Consider the following 21,486-nt stretch of genomic DNA (forward strand, 5'->3'; position numbering starts at 1 on the left):
TTTTACTACCACATGCCAACTTTGTGGCCCTGTCTGAAAACAGTGTTGATTTTATTCACGTGTTTTCTTGTTTAAGGAATATTTGTGCTCAGTCCAAACTTTAACAACCCAAACACCCTATGCTTATTTTCCATCTACATCTATTTGATTAAAACCATCTGAAACCCGACCCTCACCAGCATCACAGCGTAGGCTACACAAGACACATACGGCAACAACTGTGTGTAAATACTTGATCCTTTATTGTGAAAATTTCAACTGACAAACAAAGTTTTAACCATTAATAATCACATTTGTATCGTGTTAGTCCTCGTGCATCAAATATAATTACACCAGTACAGATTTTATTAGTATTTTGCAATTTACGTCGCTGAGTAGGGTCCCTACCCACTGCTGATTACCTGGATCAGGCGTGTTCCGACCATCAGAAGCTAAAAGACAAATTTCTAAGATGAACACACCTCATCCAGGTAAGACACAGTGGGTAAAAAATGATAATAATTGATACATGATGAATAATACATATTATATCATGATAAATGATACATATTGAGACTAGAAGACAAAGTTATTCATGTGGTGGCTGCAGACAAAGATGGTTGACACTTCACCTCAGCTAGAAGCAGACAACCTTTCCAGAACTTAGTCTGTGTGTGATGAAATTAACAACTTTTGACATCAACTACTTCCTGCCACAGTTGGCAGTCCTCCATCTTTGTCTGGAACCAGCTTCTACTGGTTTTAGATTTAGTTTCCAAAGTTGTTGAAAGTGAAATCAAGACAGCGAATTCTAAACATCCCCACTGTGTCAGTATCACGGCAGAAATATCGTATATTGGGACAATTTGAATTAAAGAAAGACTGAACTCAGATTAATCAGAGAGTTGGATCATATCAGCTGCAGTTCTTTGTTCTTGGTTGGAAATGTTTCACTTCTCGTTCAAGCAGCTCTTTCATGAGGGACCTTTGTCTGGGGGACCCAGTTATATCTACCAGTGGGTCTTGGTGGCTCAATAGGTAGCGCATCGGGTTGGAATGCAGAAGGCCACGGGGTAGAATCCCACCCCATCAGGTGTGATCTCGCCCGGCCACCAAAGGCCAGCCTGGTGCCGGTCCCGAACCCGGATAAAATGGATGGATTGTGGCAGTAAGGGCATCCGGTGTAAAGACTTATGATAAAGCAACATGCGAAATACGTTGCGGCCTCTGAAAGGACCAGCCAAAAGCCGTTGATCTTGGATCCAGTAGTATCCTCCAGAGTGGGTCTTGTTTCTCACCTGGTCCAACAGGACGATTATGATCCCTTCACATGTCCACACAGGAGGCTACAGCTAACAACCCCATTAAGGGCATTTAGGGTTGTAATTATGGCCTCGCCTCTTCTCATCTGCCCTAATATGCACCTAACGAGCCCATTCTGACCAGGTGAGAAACAATGACTTACTCTGGAGGATGCAACTGGGTGTCTTAGTCAATTTTTCCTCGGGCCAAAGAAGCTGCTTTGATAAGTAGCGAAATGTTTCCAACCAAAAAGAAATAAGTCCAGTTGACACAACCCATCCGTTCGATAACAAAACATAGACAACCGATGACGTCACAAACATCAGTCTGTACTGGTGTAACCCTGATCACAAGTTCTTCCACTGATGATTGTACTATGGAACATTTCTTACTTATCAAACACATTGTGTTGAGATCATTACAAATTGCTTGTTCAACACTGTTAATCAAACAGGAATCACTGAAATCTGAGAACTAGTCCAGTGTATTATTGCGGTGGTTCCAAACACCCACAGCTTTGCTTATAGCTAAAATTGACACCTACGATTTCCTGTGAATATACAATTAGTTGAAGATACAGTACTATTATGAGTAGTGTGCTTATCATTTGAAATGCTATTGCTTAGCACATATTTACTCCAGAGTTACGGTTGATTTTTCCGGTTATTCTAATCTCTTCATCTTGACGAAACCTCCATCGAGTCCCACTTTATTATCCGCCTTAGTCCGGACTGAAAACCTGTTAAGGAGGCAGTATAAACAGGTGTGTCTAAAAGGTGACGAGATGTTTAAGCCCTTTTAGTGACAAAGGCAAGAGGGGGATGGGAGGTGTGTTTAAAGAGCACAGGGACGTCTTCAGACCGGTTACAGATTCAGTTTAGTCCACTTGAAGACAAAGTAAAAGGCTGCGAAATTGAATCCAAGTGAACCACGCAGGTTAATGTTGGACTTCACTTCACAGGGTCCTTGCATGTTTTATAAAAAGGGACAATCAGCAGTAGCGAGCACATGACAGATTCACAACTCCATGAAAATACCATCGACAATGTGATTATAACAACCCTGAATGTGCTTCCAAAGCTAGATGATCATATAAATCAATTCTAGCTTTTATTTACATTATGCTGCTTCCTAATTATTGCAGAGATCACTTTAATTGGTAACTGTTGCAGTGTATTTGCTGGTCATATCTAACTTTTGTAACACCGTGGTTGAATCGGAGCTTTACAGCTGAGGGGAGACGGAGCTTCGATGCACCTGTGGTCCACATACAGCTGCTTTAAAATGAAGGACGGCTCAGAAATCTCCCGGGGGAGTCGAGGCCTTCTCCAAGGAGTCGTATTGAGCTTCGTCGGCCTGGTCGTCCTCGATTTGGTCCTCGTCGTCAGAAAGAGGTGGTTTGGCTGGAGCCTCCACGATCGGCTCAGTGGGTGGATCATCTCTGGGAAGAGGGAACAAAAAGGACAATATAACTGTCATTAATTGGTCATTAGCAGTGAGAAACAATGGCAGAAAATGCAGCACAGGATGAAAAAGTGGCGCAGAGGGAAAGTTGCGTAAAACGCTGAAACATGCAGCACATTTCCAGGGTGTCATGCTCCCGACGTCACATAAGTGCAAAGATGATGAAAATAACCAGAAAGCCCCTCCGTGACACCCAAAGCCCACATGACAATGATGCAGTTTGTAGTGAGGATGGAATGAGAACTGGTGAGACCAAAGACCTAAAGTCAGTCACTTACGATGGGTTTGGTCACTCAGAAGCGGGCGTAATCAGGCCCTGTGCTGAAAGGAAGAGACAGTCCTCATGTGTCATGTGAGCGATCAGTGTGCACATTTAAACACTAAAAGTAGGTGCAAACAAATAAAGACCATGACTGAGACAACTAGCAACCTCCCTTTAAAGGATGAGTCTGTCTGAAAGCTGTAGTCACGGGCCCACATGACAGAAGAAAATAAAAAAAATGTAAAATGTGCACAACATCTGGCCTACAGGGACAATATGAATTGTAACACCAGAGTACAACTGAGGTCTGGAGCTTCACTGGAAATTTAAAGATGGCACCAACGTACAAGAAGGATTTTAATGTTTTATAGTTTTATATTCTTCATTTGTGGCGTTTTAGTTCCTTAACTTCGATCCTTTAAAGCTCAAATGCAGGACATTTAACTGTAAATGAGGATTTATTGTTTTTCCCCAAGGAGGCTGCAAGTCAACACACTGATGGTCTTTTTTTGTTCCAGTATCAATTTACTGATTTTTTTTTCGTGATATTAAAATGATGCATGCATACGTTCATAAAAACACCAACGGCTCAGGCTTCTACAAACTCACCAGTGTCGTTTCTTACAGTAACATGTGAACTTTAAGTAAAGGAGGTCAAAATGAAACGGGCAGGCACACAAACCACAACACAGTGGACCAAGAATCAATTAATATGCAGTGAGACAAAGACACACACACACACACACAGTTGAGTTTAAAAAGGTACCTTTGCTAGCAGCAGGAGGAGCAGGCCAGTGGGTTTATGGCAGGTCGGGGCAGGTAGGATGTAGTGTAAAAATGCACTCATCTCTAAAACACACACTGTACTGCACATGCAACAAGGCCGGTGGGAGGTTATGATGGGGGCCGTCGCAGTTCCGGACATGTCAAAATGGGAAGTGACACCGAATGTGCAAGAAGTGCCAGTTAATGTGTTAAAGCAGGAGGATGACCACCAGTTTGTTACAGCTTCGAGCAACAAATGCACTGGAGTTTTCAGGAAAGTCCACAAAGTCCAACTAAAGGCGTCTTTGACGCCGTAAAACTAAGAAAAGAATGAATAAAATGCTGCTGCTTTAGATGATTAGCGTTGCGAGTCACAACAGAAGAAAAACCACCGTCTTTAGAAACCACATGCAGCCCATTACAAAAGCCTTTTTACTCCAGGTGAACACAAACTAGCAGAAACATCAAAAAATGACCAGCTGAATAAATTTATTAATACTTCAGTTGTAGAAATTCACCACACATTGAGGTCATTGATTTTACACTTTTTGGTGCCCCAAAGCATGCACATCCATAAAGTCTGTACAACATGTTCACTTTGCATTTTCTCTTACAACAAAACCCTTGAAAACAAAAGCACATCCGTTGGTGAAGCAGTTATTTGGCCGCAGGTGATTGGTTGATTGTGCTTTCTCTGCAGCGATGGCAGTCGTACCTTGGCCTTATTTTAGTGGAGAAAGAAGAAACACTGGCAGCTTCCAGTCGTTTGCACTCGACTTTTGTCTCTAAATTCATCAAAACAGAGATGGGGGGGGGGGGGGGGGGGGGGAGTTGGCAAAGCTGAGGGGGGAAGACGAATGTTAGGTCACACACAAACAGAGGAGAGGGAGAAGAGAGCAGAGAGACAGATATTTCTACCATGCAAAAATGTCCTAAAACCTTTTTTAAAGTTGGACATTTTTGCAGAGCAGGAGACGTGGGAGAGGAGCTCTGTTCAAAATGCATCACCTCCTCTCATTGTGAAAGTTGAGATGAGATTCCGGCAGTAAATTTACTGCGTCTCCCAGTGAGTGGACAGCAGATGTCGACAGAGGGACGGTGGTTAGTACAGACAGGCACTAACTGGAGCGACGTACAGACAAGCAGACCAGCTTCTTTATTAAGCACAAAGAGAATCAGACACACAGTTGTTTTCTCTGTAAAACACGATGCTTCTGCAAAACACGCCTTTAATTGCAACAGTAGAAAAAGGCTGAATGAGGTTTCAACTGGGAATTTACTCCTCACCCCTTGTGAGGCTGCACCATAAATCGCTATAAATTTGGCGCAGTATCACAGCACTGCTGAGGCAGCAGCAGACACGTTAGCGACCACAGCTTTAAGACGTCAGTAAGAGACACTACGACATGTCACAATGTGGAAAAATGACATCACATGCTTCGCGCCCCAACAGCAGTACCAGTTGTCTTTTCTTTCATGCATGAACGTTAAAGCGGCCAGAACTTCTCATTAGCAAGCAATCGGCCTAAACGTAAACCGTTTTAGTCTGTGAAGGGTAAAACAAACGTCCAAAGTTATGTTGTCTCAATGAGATTCATTTTTCTTTTCAATTCTATCAAATGTTTGACTTTCTTGCTAAATTATGTAAAGTGACATCTAGTGGTAAAGTTGGTCACAGACTTTATCAAGAGAATTCCTGTCATGCAAGTAAAAACAAAGTGACCGTCCCTCTGGGAGACGGGGTTTGATTTCCCCATCCTGGGCAACATGGCATCTTCCATTACAGAAAATGGAACATTGATATTTTCAAGTTATTACACAGTACAGAAAATATAATTGTGAATCCTAAATCCCATTTCTGCAGTTAGAGCCCTGTGAATGCAGCTTCAAATGCTAATCACAATTTCAGCACTAAAAACAAGTCCTGAAACTTTGTCAGGGGTGCGTTTGTTGACCCCCCCCATTCAGCCTTGGCATGATACACTCGCACACCATAACAGATAGTCCAAGGACCCCAGAGCACCAGGGTTTGTGTCTGAGCACAGTGTCCCTCCATAAGGACGTTGGAGAACAAGTTCAAAGGCCGATACCGAAGAAGTTACAGTACGTTTGCTCACAGAAAGTCAGAAATAGAGACTATTACTTGTATAAGGTGCATTTTTTATGAACTGACCATAGATAACTGTAGGACAAGCACTTCTGTATGGCACATTTATGTACAGTAAACATTCCCGTCACATTTTCTCTGTTCCATAAGTTACAACATGTACATTGGCTGCTCACTACTGGCGATACATGGCCTCTTATCTCAGAGGAATAAAAAAACTCACAGCATGAAAAGTAAAATTATTGTTAAATACTGAAAGACCCAGTGAAAGTATTGATTGCAATGTTTTTTTTTTTACATTATGAAATATCCTCTTTGGGATCAACAACTTGAATTTTACACCCTGATATAAATATTCTGATGAAGAGCACTGATGTTTCTTCGGCTGGCGAGTTATGATCCCCAGCGATTTATAAAACAAATGTACATGCATGAAAGACAAGCAAAAGATACGTTTTCCTCCGAGAAAATGTCCATCACATTGATTGTGAATAGTCTGTTTTGTTCTGGTTTGCCTTGGTGCAGCTGTGCACCGAAGCGTCACCACAGCCCCCCCGCCCTCCCGTGAGGCAACCAGGCAGTTAGACACCAGAAGATCGGTTGAGATCAGAGAAAGGGGGGTGGGGGTGGGGGTGGGGGGTACAGATCCAAGCCTCTTCCTTGCACCGAACGGTTCAGGGAGACATTTTCTTTTTTCTTTTTTTTTACCGTAAGCAGGAGGCAGGATAGAGTGGAGGGGTTAAGGATGAGGAAAGGGGGGCAGCGAGGTGCCTGTCCTATTGCATCATCTGGCTGAGTCTGTGCCTGTTTGTCTGTCTGTCCTCACACTGTCGAAATCAATTTGCCCTCTGTGGAACTGTGGACAAAGAGAGGGAGAGGCTTCCAGGTGGGCTGGCTCAGAACAAACAGCAGCAAAAACACAACCAGGCAGAAACCTCGTCTACGTTCGTGAAGAATAAACCCTGCTAAACAACCTCTGAGCTCCCTGCAGTCCTAAACTGAAGGGTGTGAAGCAGGGTGACCCCGTTGGGATTGCGTGGGTGGGTGCAGTTAGCATGTGGAAGCATTACTGGAGCTGCATGGTGCATGAAGAGGGGCAAGCAGCTCAAAGAATGAGTGTCACTGAACAAAACGGGTCAGATCAACTAACACTTTGAGCAGAAACACAAAGATGTGGTGAAATATAACTGCTCTAAAGAGATCTAACGAGATCTTCACTCGTATCCTCAGTCCTGGTGTCAAAAAGGTGCAAACGGAACAGAATGCAAATATAAAAGCAACACAACGCAACATAAAGCAAAAAGGGTGTTTTTGTGTGTCCTGCTGGTTGTGTGTTTGCAAGTCTGGACTGTGCAGTGCTAAACGACCCAATCCCTCCATCCTTAGCCATTTCCACATGGTTTCAGGTCAGTTCTCTGCAAGTTCAGCCAGTCCACTCAACCCCCCCCCACAAAACCTTTCAGGAGCTTTTAAAGAAAAGCAGAGCTGCATCCTCCAATTTGTGGGTTGAACTGACTGAACTGGAACTGAACTGAAGCAGATTCTGGCATCAATAATGAAAGCAAATCTTTACTGGAACAAGTTGACTGGTTCTTACCTTGTGGGGAAGCGAGGCTCGTACTCCTCCACTCCTTGCTGTGAAGACAAGCAAAAAGGGGATTCGGTCAATTTATTGACAACAAAGATGGTAAACGCTGCACAACAGACCCATCACCTGCATAGTAAAGATGCTGGATTCCAGCCAGGTACCAAGTACCTGGGATCTCCAGTGGAAATTGAACATCAGCTCCCTAACAACGAGGTCCCCGCAGACGAACTACTGCAGCAGCATAACAAATGATCAACTTCTACGCTGCCATCACCGAGTTCACCACGACCTGCTCCATCAGCAATCAGGGCACTGCCTCCACTGCCAAGCATCGAACAGCCTCCAGCGTGTCATTCCCCATCCCTCCAGAAAACTGTGGGATGTTGCACTGACCACAGCAGCCCACAGGTGGCAGCAGACCACAGTAAAATAACTGAACCTGATTTAGAAACCTTGTCTTTACATAATTTCATTCATAAACAGAGAAATGTAAAGTAACCTACGAAGCTAAATTCTCGTCTCTCCTCCATGCTCTGTTCAATCGTATGCTTTGTCCACGTATCAATATAGTGATTCTCAGGTCAAAGGGCATTTAAAGATTGACATTTCAAATACAATTTAACTTATTCAAACATGTCAAATCACCCAACCTGAGCACTGATGCTCTTCATGTGCACATAAGCCCGACCGCAAAGAGTTTCCAGCCTAAATGCTGTGAGGTGAGAAGAACAGTTTAACATGTTGTGTGACTGCTGAACATTTAAGCATCGCCCACATTTAATGTTCCAGGTGAGATGTAGGAGGGAAGCTGGGCTGGAAGTGAAGGGCTTACTGTTGTATGAGTCTACTTCTGAAAAACTACCCCCCTCCCCCCTCACTCATTGATCAACTGATGTCTGTCAGAAGCACTGGCCTCAGGCCCAGAGGAAGACGTGTCCAATCTCAGCTGTGCCACAGCTTTCACTCCCTGAACGGGGATGTGTGAAGCGAAGCAGAACAGATTTGCGCGACATTACAGAACTGAGCCTGCTGAAGTCAGAGGCACATTGTCAGAGTGAAGCTATTGCTGTGCTGCGTCTCAGGTCAGACAAAAGCTCACTCCAAACTTTGTCAGACACACAGGAGCAGGACTTTGCCAAGTCGCATGTGATGGCTCATCGTGTGTGTCATGTGTGAATGTGTGTGGGTGGATGCCAGCGTGTGCTTGTTTCTCCTCCACCCCCACCTGTGAGAAGCCTGGCACGGCCACGCTGTAGGGGCGTTGTTGTCTGCCATGCAGCGCGGCGGCAGCCTGTGCCGCCATACGGGAGTGCATGCCGTAGTCAGGGACGGGGAGAGCCATGTCCTCCCTCTCCAGAAGGTTGCCTGTGCTGCTGCTCTTCCCGTGGTGGAGGCTGGAAATACACAGAAGTGCAGGTAAACATGTCGTCTCCCGCCCCGTGGCCATTTCCCCTGGAGCCAATCAAACAAATATGCCGGTTTAGAGCCGTTTTGGGGGAAGACCTGCAGGGAAGCTGTGTGTTTACTTTCAAGATTGGTTATTTGTTTGAGAGGCTTTAAAACCCACAGGCCCTCGGGTCCATCAGTGGCATTAACAACATTTTCTGTTTGCAGAAACGTCGGGACACTGTGCAAAATCACACGAAAGCCTATTGTAAATAGGACACAGACGACAAATGCTGAAACTGGGGGGTGTGATGTGATTGTTGTTTGCTCCCAGCAACACAAAAATGTGGGGACAGGATCCCATTTAAGCACTGTGTTAAATCCTCTCTTCTTTCAACAACACTGTTTGTGGATCCTGTTGTTTCTCTGCATGGCTGACTTTTAGCTCATATTTGTGGATGCAGCGTCAAATTGTGTTTATCGACAGTGATTTTCAGGTGTCCGTGAGACCAGGCAGGGATTATTTATTATATATTATATATTTATTATTTATTATTACTATTTATTATCAGAAACTGATTTCAAATGATTTGAAAAGCATCGTTTCAATTTACATTTCACACAGTGTCCACATTTTTTGGGTAACGGGGTTTGTTCATAAACAAGGACACAGACTTGTTAACTTACTTGTGTACTTGAAGTTGCCTCATGGAGTTGCTGTCAGTGTCAGAGATCACTCTTGTGTAGGAGAAGGGAAACCAGCCACGCCTAAGAGACAGGACAGCAGATTTTTACAAAGCTAATTGAAAACACAGATGTATCAACTGCGACTGACAGTTTCATTAAACCTGTAGAAATGCTGGAGAAGCCGTTACAGCTAATGTTGCACTCACATCCTGGTCTTCTCACTCTCTCCGTAGTGCCAGCCGTCACGGGCCTCAGGAACCAGCAGGGTGATCACGTCGCCCTCGGAGAAGCTGAGCAGGGTGCTGTTGTCGCCGGCTGCATGGGAGAAGATGGCTTGGACACGGGTTCTTCCATTTCTCTCTAGCCCTGCAGCCATGGAGCTGGACCGGGGCAGCGTACGGGTCTCCGCTGAAACGAGATGATGAAACTTGTGGACAGGTGTTGCTCTGATAACAACTCTCTCTTTTTTGCCGAAACCGGTTTCCATCTATTTTTTACCCAGTTTTTTAATATATCTCCATCTGTTCCCACTGGCTTTGGCCTGTTTCTTATTAAAATCAGCACAGGTTATGTCTGACATCCAGGCAGATTCCATTAACTCCTTTAGTGGTTTTATTGTCTTGAGATGCAACAACACTTTCCATTAAAAACACTATTACAGTACATCTGCTGTGATAAACAGTAAACTGAATTCCAAGGTGAAGCTGCATTAACGGCACTTTGTCTTTCTGCTGTTTGGTGCTGGGCAGACACACTGTGCAGCACTGCCGCCTGCTCAGGCTGAAAATGCAGCCCCACAGCTAAAGATGAGATGTCAGGTCTATAAAGTCCCTGCAGTGTTCCTTTAATACAGTAGGTGCCTTCATCCATAAATTACCTCCATTTCTGTCTCCAGGGCCTATGTTAAATTAAAAGCCAAAGTTACATTTGCAGCCCTTACTCAGGGTGGTTTTGCTCTTGGCGGGGGCGGCCTTGCGGACAGGCAGGGTGTTGGAATAGACCTCCCCTCCGTGCCGCTGGGTCTGCGGTGAGGCCTTGCCCTGGGCAACTTTGCCCTCCATCCATTGCTGGTAGTCTTCTCCCCCGTGGGCGCCGGCGGTGCCGTTCATCACCGTCATCCCACCTTCCGCAGCTCCCATCAGCCTCTGGGAAAACGATGAAATTTGCATGCAGATAATTAAAGCACAAACTCGTTCCCCTCTTCACACGACCCTACAGCTGTTACACAACATCCTGCAGTTAAGACGACGCAGGTGGAGAGTGGTCAGGAAATGCTGACTAAGCCAACATACACTCAAATATAAAGATAAACCGATGGAAATGACTGTGAGGCTGCTAATAGTTCCCGAGTGTGTTTAATCTGGGACCATAGAACCACCACTGAATTGGCACCAAGCTTTTTAATTGGAAGCCAAGGCCAAGCTGAGGCAGTCTTTTATGTAAACCATCATGTTTTTTTCCCCAAGGCCTGAAGTGGAGAATGAGAAAAGGGAGGGGGGGGCATGTTGTGAAAGAGCCCAAGGACATGAGGATTTGTAGTCACTTGTGTGCACCAACATTAATTACCTTCGTGGTCTAATGATTTAATTTGCATTTTATAATTTCTGGGCACTCGGGGCTCCCATTATGCAGCAGCCACGTCCAGAAGCAACACCTGCTGACCCACTCCAGGTCTTTATTAAGGGGCTTTATTAAGGACACTTAGATTTGCGTTTGCTGCCAGTGTACAAGTAAACATGTGGCTGGTGCATCGCCCCCCCAAAATGTTTTCAGCGATAATTTGAAGCAAGATGAGATTCACACACAAAAGCACAAAATCCAAACGCAACACGTCACTACAGCGTAGGAACGAACCTGCTGTCCCATTCCTCCACTGGCCCTGAGGGCTGCCAGCTCTGGAGGCACTGGCAGGGGTTTAGCACCGGGGATGGGCTCAGAGATGGGCAGGCCTGGATGGTGAGCACCGGGAGCCATGGTGCCCGCGGCACTGCTCATCTGCTGAGCCAGAAACATGGCACGATCTGGCAGTTTGTTGGGCTCGGCACATGCCTGCTGCCACACTGGGATCTTCTGGGTTAAGAGCTCCTTCCCCTGGAAGACAGGATGAAGACAGAGAGGGTTGAGGATGGAGCGACACTGGCAGATTATGCTGCCTACAATATGCAGTTTCATTCGAAGAAAGTAGTTGCAAAGTTCCCGAATGGCCTCAGTGACAATTCCAATAAATAATTCGGACCAGGGGTCCGACGATAACCCTGCTCCTTGACCCTGCTTTTTCCCCCTCTGGACGTATACAGAGCATCACATACAGTAGTTGATAGGAGAAGGAACAAGTTGAGAAACTCAGCTGCTGCTCACAGTTACAGTAGGCCGGTTACATAAAGATGCTTCTCATTTGCATTAATCATCGGAACAAACAAGAGAGTTCTGGGAGTTTTAACTCCACCAGGCTGGTGTGGAGGATAAACAGTGTGATTGCAAGGTTGTCTGGCCCTGCTGAGAGTGTGTGTGTGTGTGGGCCAGAGCGTCAGGTGTCAGGCTGTGGGCGGGACGATCAGAAAAACACAAACATGAAAGTACAGTGATAACAGGATGGGTTTGTGTTACTGAAAGCACTTTTTGTTCACCAACTTACATGTGAAATAGGATTTCCGATGAAAAACCAACGTGATTCTTCTTTTCTGCTGCTGATGCATCATCACATCAGCAGTTTGTGTTCTGAGCTTCCTCCCTCTGTCTATCAGTCACTCACTCATTCAGACACTTTAACACCCACACACACTGAGTCTGAACCAAGTGTTCCTGCAGAAATAGGTCATTCTCCCCCCCCCCCCCCGTTCACCCTACTCGTCCTCCCCACCTACTCACCCTCCATCCTCTCTCATTTCACATTCTCTTGGTGGAGATGTGGGAGTTTTTCTTACCAACTTTACCGTTTGTGGGCGACACAAAAGCACTGATGGGCTGATGCAGAAGGCAGCAGCAGCAAAGCCCCATCGCTCCTTTTCTGAATGAAACCGACAAACATAATTGCGAGTGCCACAGTGTTTGGATAGAAACATGAGGCAGAGCTTCTATGTGACTGGAAATGCCTGCTCGTGTAAGAGTTTTAAATGTTCTGATGCACTGAAGAGCTGGTCAGCTTGAAGAAGAATTCCCTTCCATTGTGGTTCTTCATCGTCATATTTAGACATTTTGAGTTGCACAATTGTTTGAAAATGACTCAAAATCAGCACAAACACACTGTCTCTCTTTTTGGTCATATGTTTAGTTGTGGTGTTAGTTTCTTGCTATTTGAAATAGGGATATTGGCCGGGTCACATCCATTAGAGTGCAGATGCTCTTTTTATAGCCAATCATGTAACTGACCTGCTGTTACTAACCTCCTTATTGTGAGATGCTCCACCTGGGGCATTTTTTTATTCCATTTTTTGCGCATTATTAAATTGGCCAGTCTAAATTCCAAATCAGTTTCAACCTCCGACATGTTGTGTTTGAACTGTTAATCATTGCACTTAGTTTGTGTTTTCCACAGCGTCCCAACATTTTTGCAAACAGCAGTTGTACTTTGCCATGTCACCACTGGGTGCCAGCAAATGGACAGACAGATAAAAGGTCACCTTGCTGTGATAGGCAGTGCTGTTCTTGGCCAGGGCACACTGACGGTCCACCAGGAAGCAGTACCTCCTCCTCTCCTCAGACAGAGCATTCTTGTAGCCTTCAGCGATGTAGCTGTCCAGCTCACTTTGCTTATTGCTGATGGCCTCCACATACTGTGGAAATGAGGGGAAAGTACAACATGAGAAACCACAGCAGTGTCCTTGTTAGGGAGTTACTTCGTTATAATCCCAGGATGGACTGCACCCTGAGCATTAGTTACCAAAATGACAAGAAAAAAATAAAAACACACATTTAATTTGTGATTCTTAAAGCATTAAAAATGACATTTAAAACAACAGCAACACCTCTTCCCAGAAATGATGTCATGAACAATCTAGAGACCTGTGAACACTGCAAATAAAATCACACAGTGTAAACTGGGTGAATCACCCCTTTGACATTTGAAGCTTTCAATGAATTCAGAATTTCATGAATGGACTGCGCCATAAAGTACTTCCATACTAAATCAGGCATCACGATCGTGACGCATTGTGCTTTCATGTACGACCTTATAAAGTACAATGCCTCCGTATTTGGAAAATGTCACAGCACATCAGAGCGGAAAACCATGAATTAGAGAAGAAGCCCATCAGCCTGTCTGATCTTACATGTGTCCATTACATGATGACTGACTGCTGTTCTAGATCCTCACATAACACACAGTGGATTGGCTGAACTCAAGCACCTGCCTTTCCAGCTCAAACTCGCTCTTCCTTCGGCTGCACGTGGCTTTTGAACCCATCCACTCTCTCCGTCTTTACCGACTCTCACCCACCGAGGTCGGCCACCTCTTCTCCACAACACAAGTGATAACCACTCGTCTCGTCACAGCTGCTGTAGCAGTAGAGAGCCCAACTTTATCTTCAGGTTCACATCACTTGAAAGCATTTGAAGTCGAATAATGTGAAGCAGCATTGTATAAGTGCCAGACAGCGCCGGGGCTGCAGTCGGAGGTGTTAATGATCACGTCTGGGTGGTTTGCAGAGAAAGTTGGCAGCCTACGCTCTGTCATACGGGACTGGGTGGTCGACCTCACGGCAGCTCTGCTGAAGGCTAAAGTCTAAATGTAATAAAAACCAAACTGCTGGTAATGAGATTTGATTTTGATAAGGGAGTAAAGTCACCTACGTGCTATAATCACCATCACACATTAAGAAGCCACCAGATGTGCTAATTAGGTAATAGAGCAGATTCTTCCCTTCATTAGTAAATATCTCTGCGTCAACAACATGGAGACCTCAAAATAAAAAAAATTTAAAAAGATGACATTAAAAAAAAGGGTCTAATCTGTAATTTAAGAGCAAATAAATCTAATATTTCCATAAATGTCTCATGTTTGACACTCAAATCCTAATCCTTGGATTCGAGGACCTGTTTGTCCATTTGGGGTTAATGAAATTAACCTACGCTTTACCACTAGATTCAAAATCGATCGAGCATTCAGGTGAATAACTGTTAAGCCAGCCGATATTTTGGGGCCACGGATAAAGACAGAGTTATGGTTCTGCATGCTGCAGCCCCACATACGTATGCAGGGCACTTTAAATAAACTACACTTCAAGTATGTGGACAGTCAGTAAGTGTAAAGACAGGACTTGTTGACATATTCGTTATTAGGATGGTGCACTACAGTTTCCTATGAAAGATCATCACCTTGTGTTGAGATAAAGTTGCCATGATAAAGAAAATTGTACTGTGAATGTCCTGTCTAGATCAGCATCATTTTGATTTCTCTCTCAAATTGTTGACTTTTTTTTAGGATTTATATTGTTTAAACAAACTCTTTTACCAGCATAAATAATCTTCAATAGTTTCATTACAGCCAGAGTTGGGGTGGCACCACTGATGTTTAACCCTCCTGCTTCCAATTTAAATCCTGCCTCTTAAGCTGCAGAATTTTCAACAAATGTCATTGTTTTAGAGCAAATCACACCCAAATTTGAACAGAGGCGTTAGTAAAAGAGACTCAGCACCAAGGCATAAAAAGCCAACCACCACACAGTAAGTGTCCCAATTAAAATGGGACCACGGTGCTGTAGAAGATCGTCTATTGATAGAAACATGTTCAAAGGCCATGTAATGCGCACCAACATGTCCCGCTGTCTGCAGTGGCCTTACTCACATGGCTGGATTGACTTGTTTTAGACTCCAGTGACAAGATCTTTTTCAGAGACCGTGGTCATCAGGAGTTAAGTGGCAAAGCTAATTACTTGTAACTAATGTATTGCTCCCTTTCCTTTATTGTGTGAGATCTTTAATAGATTTCACACAATAACAATGAATTCAGGAGGTTTTTACTTTTTCAGCAAGTGCTTAAGATGCAAAGATAAAAAGTACTGTCAGAACCAGTTTGATTCAGAGTTAAATACTCTCTGCTTGAGGGAAATTCCTCCAACAGCCCCCCCACTCCCCCTCCCCCTCAGTCTGTCGGCCTGTGTTGACACTCACTGTCCACAGCGTCTTCGGGGAAAGTGTTTAGTGGTTTTTAGGCGGACGACATCTTTCCAGTGATCGACCGTCTCTGTAACTGCTAGTCGCATCTCTAATGAGCCCGATAGCCCGGGATTGACAGCGAAGACTAAACAAAGGCTGCGGACACCCAGCAATTACTCTGCTCCCCTCACCCTTCCTGTCCAGGCTGATTACAGTGGGATGAGGTGAGAGAAACATAAAGAGCCCAATAAGTATCGAGCATGTGGTGGAGATGAGTCACGAATTGTCCCGATTTTTGTATCATATTATTTTACTGCGTGAGGGAAAACTAAAATAAGAGCCAGGATATGTAGACTGTGTCAACAAAGAAAAGAAATTGGTTCTTTTATTAAAAAACAAAAACAAACACTATCTGTGGATCGGGAGGTACAGCAGGTTGTCCACTGTTTAACCCCTAACATATTTTATTATTGATACAGTAAAGTTATACTCTACAAGCTGCTGTCTACATGACAGAAGAGCTCTGTCACCTGTGCAGAGATATTCACTTCTAAAGGTTTCAGCAGTCGGGTCAGAGTCTGTGCATGACACACAGATGGAAAAGGCTACGTCGTGTTTGTCTACGAGAGGCCACGGGCTTTGATACTGCTTCAGTTTTTTTTTTTAAATGCCCTGAGCGACAGTAGCTTTAGTCCCAAATGCTGCATATACTAGCTTTAAATGAGCTCACAGAAATAACAATACATGTTTTTCATTTAAAAAAAAAAAAAACACGAGACCAACAACCAACCAAATGGAAAGTTTGTAATGTGTTAGATATTTGTCCCTTAACTCAAAGTCCTTTGACTCTTTAAGCTGAAAATCCTCAAACAGGAAGTACATTTTTTAAAATGTTTACCCTTTTTTTTTTTTTTTTAATGTCAGCACTTAAACATTAGTTGTTCTCTCAACTCATATTACAGTTTGAGTAACAAATGAGTAGATTTCCCATGTTAAGTTTTAGTAGTAGTTTTAAACTTGTTGGTAATTTTCGGTGCGTTTTTACATATTCCTACCCTGAGAGCAGCCTCAGATGTTTTTTCTTTTACAGTTTCTTTTTGCGACTGTTGAATGAACAAGGATTCTTTACATTGAGTAAAAACCTGAGCAAAGGAAACCAGCATATTCTTCGTTATAGTAAGACCACTAATAACTTGACTTATTTGTTCAATCCAATCAAATAAGTTAAAACTTTTAGTTTACTTTCACCTTTGTTGAAATGCTGCTGGCATTTCATTCAATCTTCTATTAGGATCAACTAGTTCAGGTCAAGTATGGTGATATATTGTGCTGCCACATGGTGGAAGCATCGTCTAACCCTTTAAATGTTATTGATCTAGTGTTTGACCCTTATATTTCTGAACGTTTAATCAACATGCAACTGCAGGAGGAGTTAAGAAAACCCACTGCCCAGAAGTGAGCATTTACCAGCAATTTTGTGCAATGAAACAACGTCGTTCATGTGGGAGCACAATGGCTCGACTTGCACCGATCGCCCACAGTGAAATATTAAAAAAAGGTGACAGGAAAGAAAGAAAGTGGCAGGAGCAGAGGAAAATTAGGTGCTTTAATGAATCAGCCAAACAGTGGAGGAGGTGCAGACGCTTTCAGGTAGCCCACGAAAACACAGCGGGCCACCATGTTTGATTGGATTCAGAGCAGCTCACTGGGGTCAGGACGAGGGAAGCGTCAATCACCACAGAATGAGTGACTGGCAGTGAAACTGGACTTCATGAGGGTGTGTGAAAGCGTTATAAGAAGGAAGTGGAGAGGTGGCTGACCCTCAACTGCCCATCTGCTACATTTTTGCTTGGAGCATCAGGTGACCCTCACAAGGAAGCAAGAAGGTGTCAAACGTGTACATTTTGGCCCAACGGTGAAATTGTTTCTCAAATGATAAAAAGTGGTAAAAAGTGTTAGATGATCAGGTGGATTTGTCATCAGGTGAATTTCCTCCTACTTAAATAATGACAATATAAAATATCTACAGTGTGTTTTTACCTGAAGTGAAATATTTTTCATTTTCCAATTAATACATTTAGTCCCCAACACCAACAACTTCCAAGACTTCGCAGAACTTTTTGTGATTGCTGCCATCTGATTTCATGACAGCTTCTCCCAAAAAAAAAAGGTGCAACTTGGAATGATGAAGAAAAAAAAAAGCTAATACCTTTTACATTTGAGAGGCATTATTTGACATTTCTGCTCGACAGATTAAGTCATGTTCATCTTTTGTCTGTCAGTCTGTCTGTATGTGTACAGTATGTCGAGGCTGGGTGAGTAACCACAAGGAAAGAAACAAAGCATTTTTCCTTCCACAAAACCTGCTTATTATGATATGATTCAGATTATGAATAAACCATGTGCATTCCTCAGGCCATAGTATATCCACTAACATCCTGTTTAGTTTTGGCTAAAACAATGAGCAATAAAATCCTGAACTACACAGGACGTAAAGCGGTTTGGTAGCAGTTGTATAACAGATCCCAGGAGAAAGTCACTACTTTGATGTGTACATTTTATCCACCACAGCCTTTTGCATTATTTAAGTAGCTTCAATACGTCGGGCTTTGCAGTACACTGTGTACAAATGTTGTGATTAGAGTCCAACTGGCCTTTCAATCAGTCACTCTTTTGCCTAAAGCTGCCTCTTTACAGAAAATACATAATCAGGCCAATAGTCGGTCCTGGTTTCTGCTGACAGCGAGCGCAATCAGCATTTTAGGTGTGTGTGTGTGTGTCTCAGAGTTCGTTGACTTATTTCACTTTTAAAAATGGTCTGAATAATAGGTGCAAGGCCTTGGCAGACTTCGGAATACTTCAATAAAAGTTGGAATCCTGCTCGGAAACAGACTGATCAGTAATTATACAGATACAATTATAGAAAAGGTACAAAAATATGTTAGTTCATAAGATTATTGTCAGTTGTTTGTGTGGGATGAGCTGTTCTTTATCAACACCCTTGTAAATGATCATTGTTGGTTAGAGATTAAATTATTCCATTTTCTGTGCTTGTTGTGACAAAAAGACAGTAGTCACATATCATACAGACAGAATCTGTTTCTTAATGGCAGAAGAGCAAAGTCATTAAAGAAATGGCTTTTTCAAGGATGTGTCAAACAGTCGGACATTTGATTGTGGTAGTTAGTAGTGGGATATGTCTTCAGGACAGATCAAATGAATAAAGTTGTGAATAGGAAAATAAAAGTCTGCATGGATCCTACTGTATGTGGTGCTTCCAAAAACGTGTCGTGTATTACCAGTACTAGTACCATTTTTAGACAGTTTGTCTCAGATTGGTGAACCTCTGCCCATCTTTACTTTCGAGAGGCTCTGCCTCCCTGAAATGCTCTGTTTATACCCAGTCATGTTACTGACCTGTTGCCAATTAACCTAATTAGTTGTCAAATGCTCCTTCATTGATTTGCAGCCATTATTTTCCAGCTTTTTGTTGCCCGTTGCTGATGCGTTGCTGCCGTCAAATTCAAAATTAACTAATATTTTCCATGAAATGGTAAAATGCTCCAGTTTCAACTTCTGATATGTTGTTTATGTCCTATTGTGAACATAATATGGGTTGATGAATCATTGCATCCTGTTTTTATATAGGTTTTACACATTGTCCCAACTTGTTCGGAAGTGGGGTTGTATAACAGCAACAATTAATACTGTCTCAAGCCTTTGCAAATAAAGTTCTCAGAGGGAGCTTTTAGCTACTTTGGTCCTGCTCTCTGGGATAAACTACCACATGATAGACAATGCTGTTTTGTTGCAGGTTCTAAAGCCCACTGAGGCAGGAAGTTCATTGGTGACATCTGATGATGTTATTTTAAGATTAGAGCATTTTATAATGTTGAGCAGTTACATTGCCATCATGTATGAACAGTACTCCCCACAAGGTGGGAATGATAGGGGAAAAGCGATTTCTTCATCTAAAGCCACAAACTACTGACTTGTCGCAGCATCACTTAAAACATTTGACATTGGTGGAATGCTTGAGGAGAAGAACGTGTTTTAGGGAGAACGCAGCCTTGTTATGTCAAAGGAAGTGAGCCAACTGACAACCACAACAGCAAACGTTCAACATACTGTATGCCACACATGCCCAGACTCATTCACACGCCATATTTCGTACTCAAAAGGGCAAATCTCCTGCAGGTTGGGGGCCGCTGATGTCTCCTTTCTTATGGAGGCCCATATGATGGAATCTGGGCAGTACACATGCTATTCAGGACGTCCACAACACATGCGAGCACACACAAAGAGGTGGATGGCTAATATGCATATAAGTTAAAAATGACTTCCCATGTTCATTGGACCATGGCTGACTTTACCGTATTACTTAAAGAAAGGGGTCCAGATATCCTGCTAACTACTAAACAGACATACAAATATTAGGTAATACAGACACATGGACACACTGGCCTCTAAAATTCAAATTGGGGAAGAGGGATTGTGGACATTTAGTTTACAGATGCCAGGGGGAAAGACCCCTGAGACTGGATCCTTCACACTTGATAAGCCACTGAAGCCCAGAGGAAACACAGGACTGTAGGGGCCTGAACGTGTTCCCGTTGTTCCTCGTAGCTCCCTGTATCGATTTTTATAACGACCAGCCCAGCCTCCCCTTCATGCTCTAGTAACCATCCGTTGCAGCAACACTAACAATTACACAATAATTACCTCCCCTGCTGCTCGTATAGAGCAATGAGGGGCGACTGTCTCGGCCTCTGGAAGTGCTACACCATTAGCCCTTAACCTCCGACTCCATGTTTTCTCTGCACTGAAATGATGAGTTTAAACCATATAGTGCTGTTACTGTTACTCTACTGGTTTAGCTATGCGTCACTGCCTTACTGTGTAGGTGTATGACTGTTGGGTCAATGTTGACCATTGGTTGATGGGATCTTGGACATTAATTAAAACATTTCTACAGTATTTTTGTAATTCTATCTGACTACGATCGTTAGGCTCCTAATCCATAACCTATTAGCTTGGATCTCTAACTTAGATAAAGCCAAAATTTCCCCAAATGCACTGGTAATGGAAAACAAGAAACCCGACATATGCAGTGATTCAGTGTCAAGCGAATGTTGTAGACTAGTGCAATGGGGCAAAATGTGTCAATCAACAGCAGCCGTGGACGGATTAGTGAACAGGCCCACTACACACAGGCTGAAGGTCTTGAGAGGTCAGGGGGGTCCATCGGTTAGAACCTCCTCAGAACCTAAAAGAGCTTTTTTAAAGTGGTGCAAAATGACTAAAAACAGAGGCAACAACAGACACAATGATTAAAAAGAAACAAAATGACTTTGTGCAGATTGAGACCGAAGAGGAACATAAGGGATCACAAATACAAAGCTCTCTCAGCACATCACAGCATCACCTCCTGTGCAGGTTGTATAAGATGTGTCACCACAACACCCACGGACGAGGGCACGGAGACTCGCGCCGTCTCCTCATGCCTCCGCTCAAGCAGTTGCCAGAACACGAGACAAATGTGCCTCGCTCGACACATTCACCTGCCCCAGGTATCATAAACAAATATTACACAACGCTGATACAGAGCAGCAGCAGCAGCCAAGGGAATGGATGTAAACAAAAAGGTCATGGCAGCGTTTTGGCTAAACTTGGACCAAACACTTTTAATATACACCAATCAGCCACAACATTAAAACCAAAACTAGAAATTTCATATATAGGTGAACAAACAGTGAAGGTGACATCACAACATGATTTTAGTTCAACTCCATCTTGTGAGGACCCACTGCTATTTTGTTGGAGAGGTGAAGTTACTTTTCCATCAAACTACTA

The 21,486-nt window shown here is 43.5% G+C and overlaps 1 protein-coding gene across 11 annotated transcripts in view; it reads right to left on the minus strand.

Annotated features, from left to right (window-relative positions):
• Positions 1–219: 219 nt before the first annotated feature.
• Positions 220–21,486, minus strand: part of baiap2b (BAR/IMD domain containing adaptor protein 2b) — a 57,530-nt gene continuing 36,263 nt past the window's right edge. For 4 of the 11 annotated variants that reach the window (XM_067488453.1, XM_067488447.1, XM_067488445.1 and 1 more), the window contains 8 exons: positions 13,161–13,313; positions 11,395–11,631; positions 10,481–10,685; positions 9,747–9,948; positions 9,541–9,621; positions 8,693–8,861; positions 7,477–7,514; positions 220–2,722 (listed from right to left, as the gene is read on the minus strand). In XM_067488453.1, coding sequence (XP_067344554.1) covers positions 2,578–2,722; positions 7,477–7,514; positions 8,693–8,861; positions 9,541–9,621; positions 9,747–9,948; positions 10,481–10,685; positions 11,395–11,631; positions 13,161–13,313 — 1,230 coding nt within the window. In that variant the 3' untranslated portion in view covers positions 220–2,577. Of the gene's footprint in view, positions 2,723–3,023; positions 3,067–6,566; positions 6,736–7,476; positions 7,515–8,692; positions 8,862–9,540; positions 9,622–9,746; positions 9,949–10,480; positions 10,686–11,394; positions 11,632–13,160; positions 13,314–21,486 lie in introns of those variants that run through there. The other 7 variants (XM_067488451.1, XM_067488452.1, XM_067488456.1 and 4 more) reach the window with 7 other exon arrangements.

This window comes from Channa argus, chromosome 20 (genome assembly GCF_033026475.1).
Source record: "Channa argus isolate prfri chromosome 20, Channa argus male v1.0, whole genome shotgun sequence".
Lineage (NCBI taxonomy): Eukaryota > Metazoa > Chordata > Actinopteri > Anabantiformes > Channidae > Channa > Channa argus.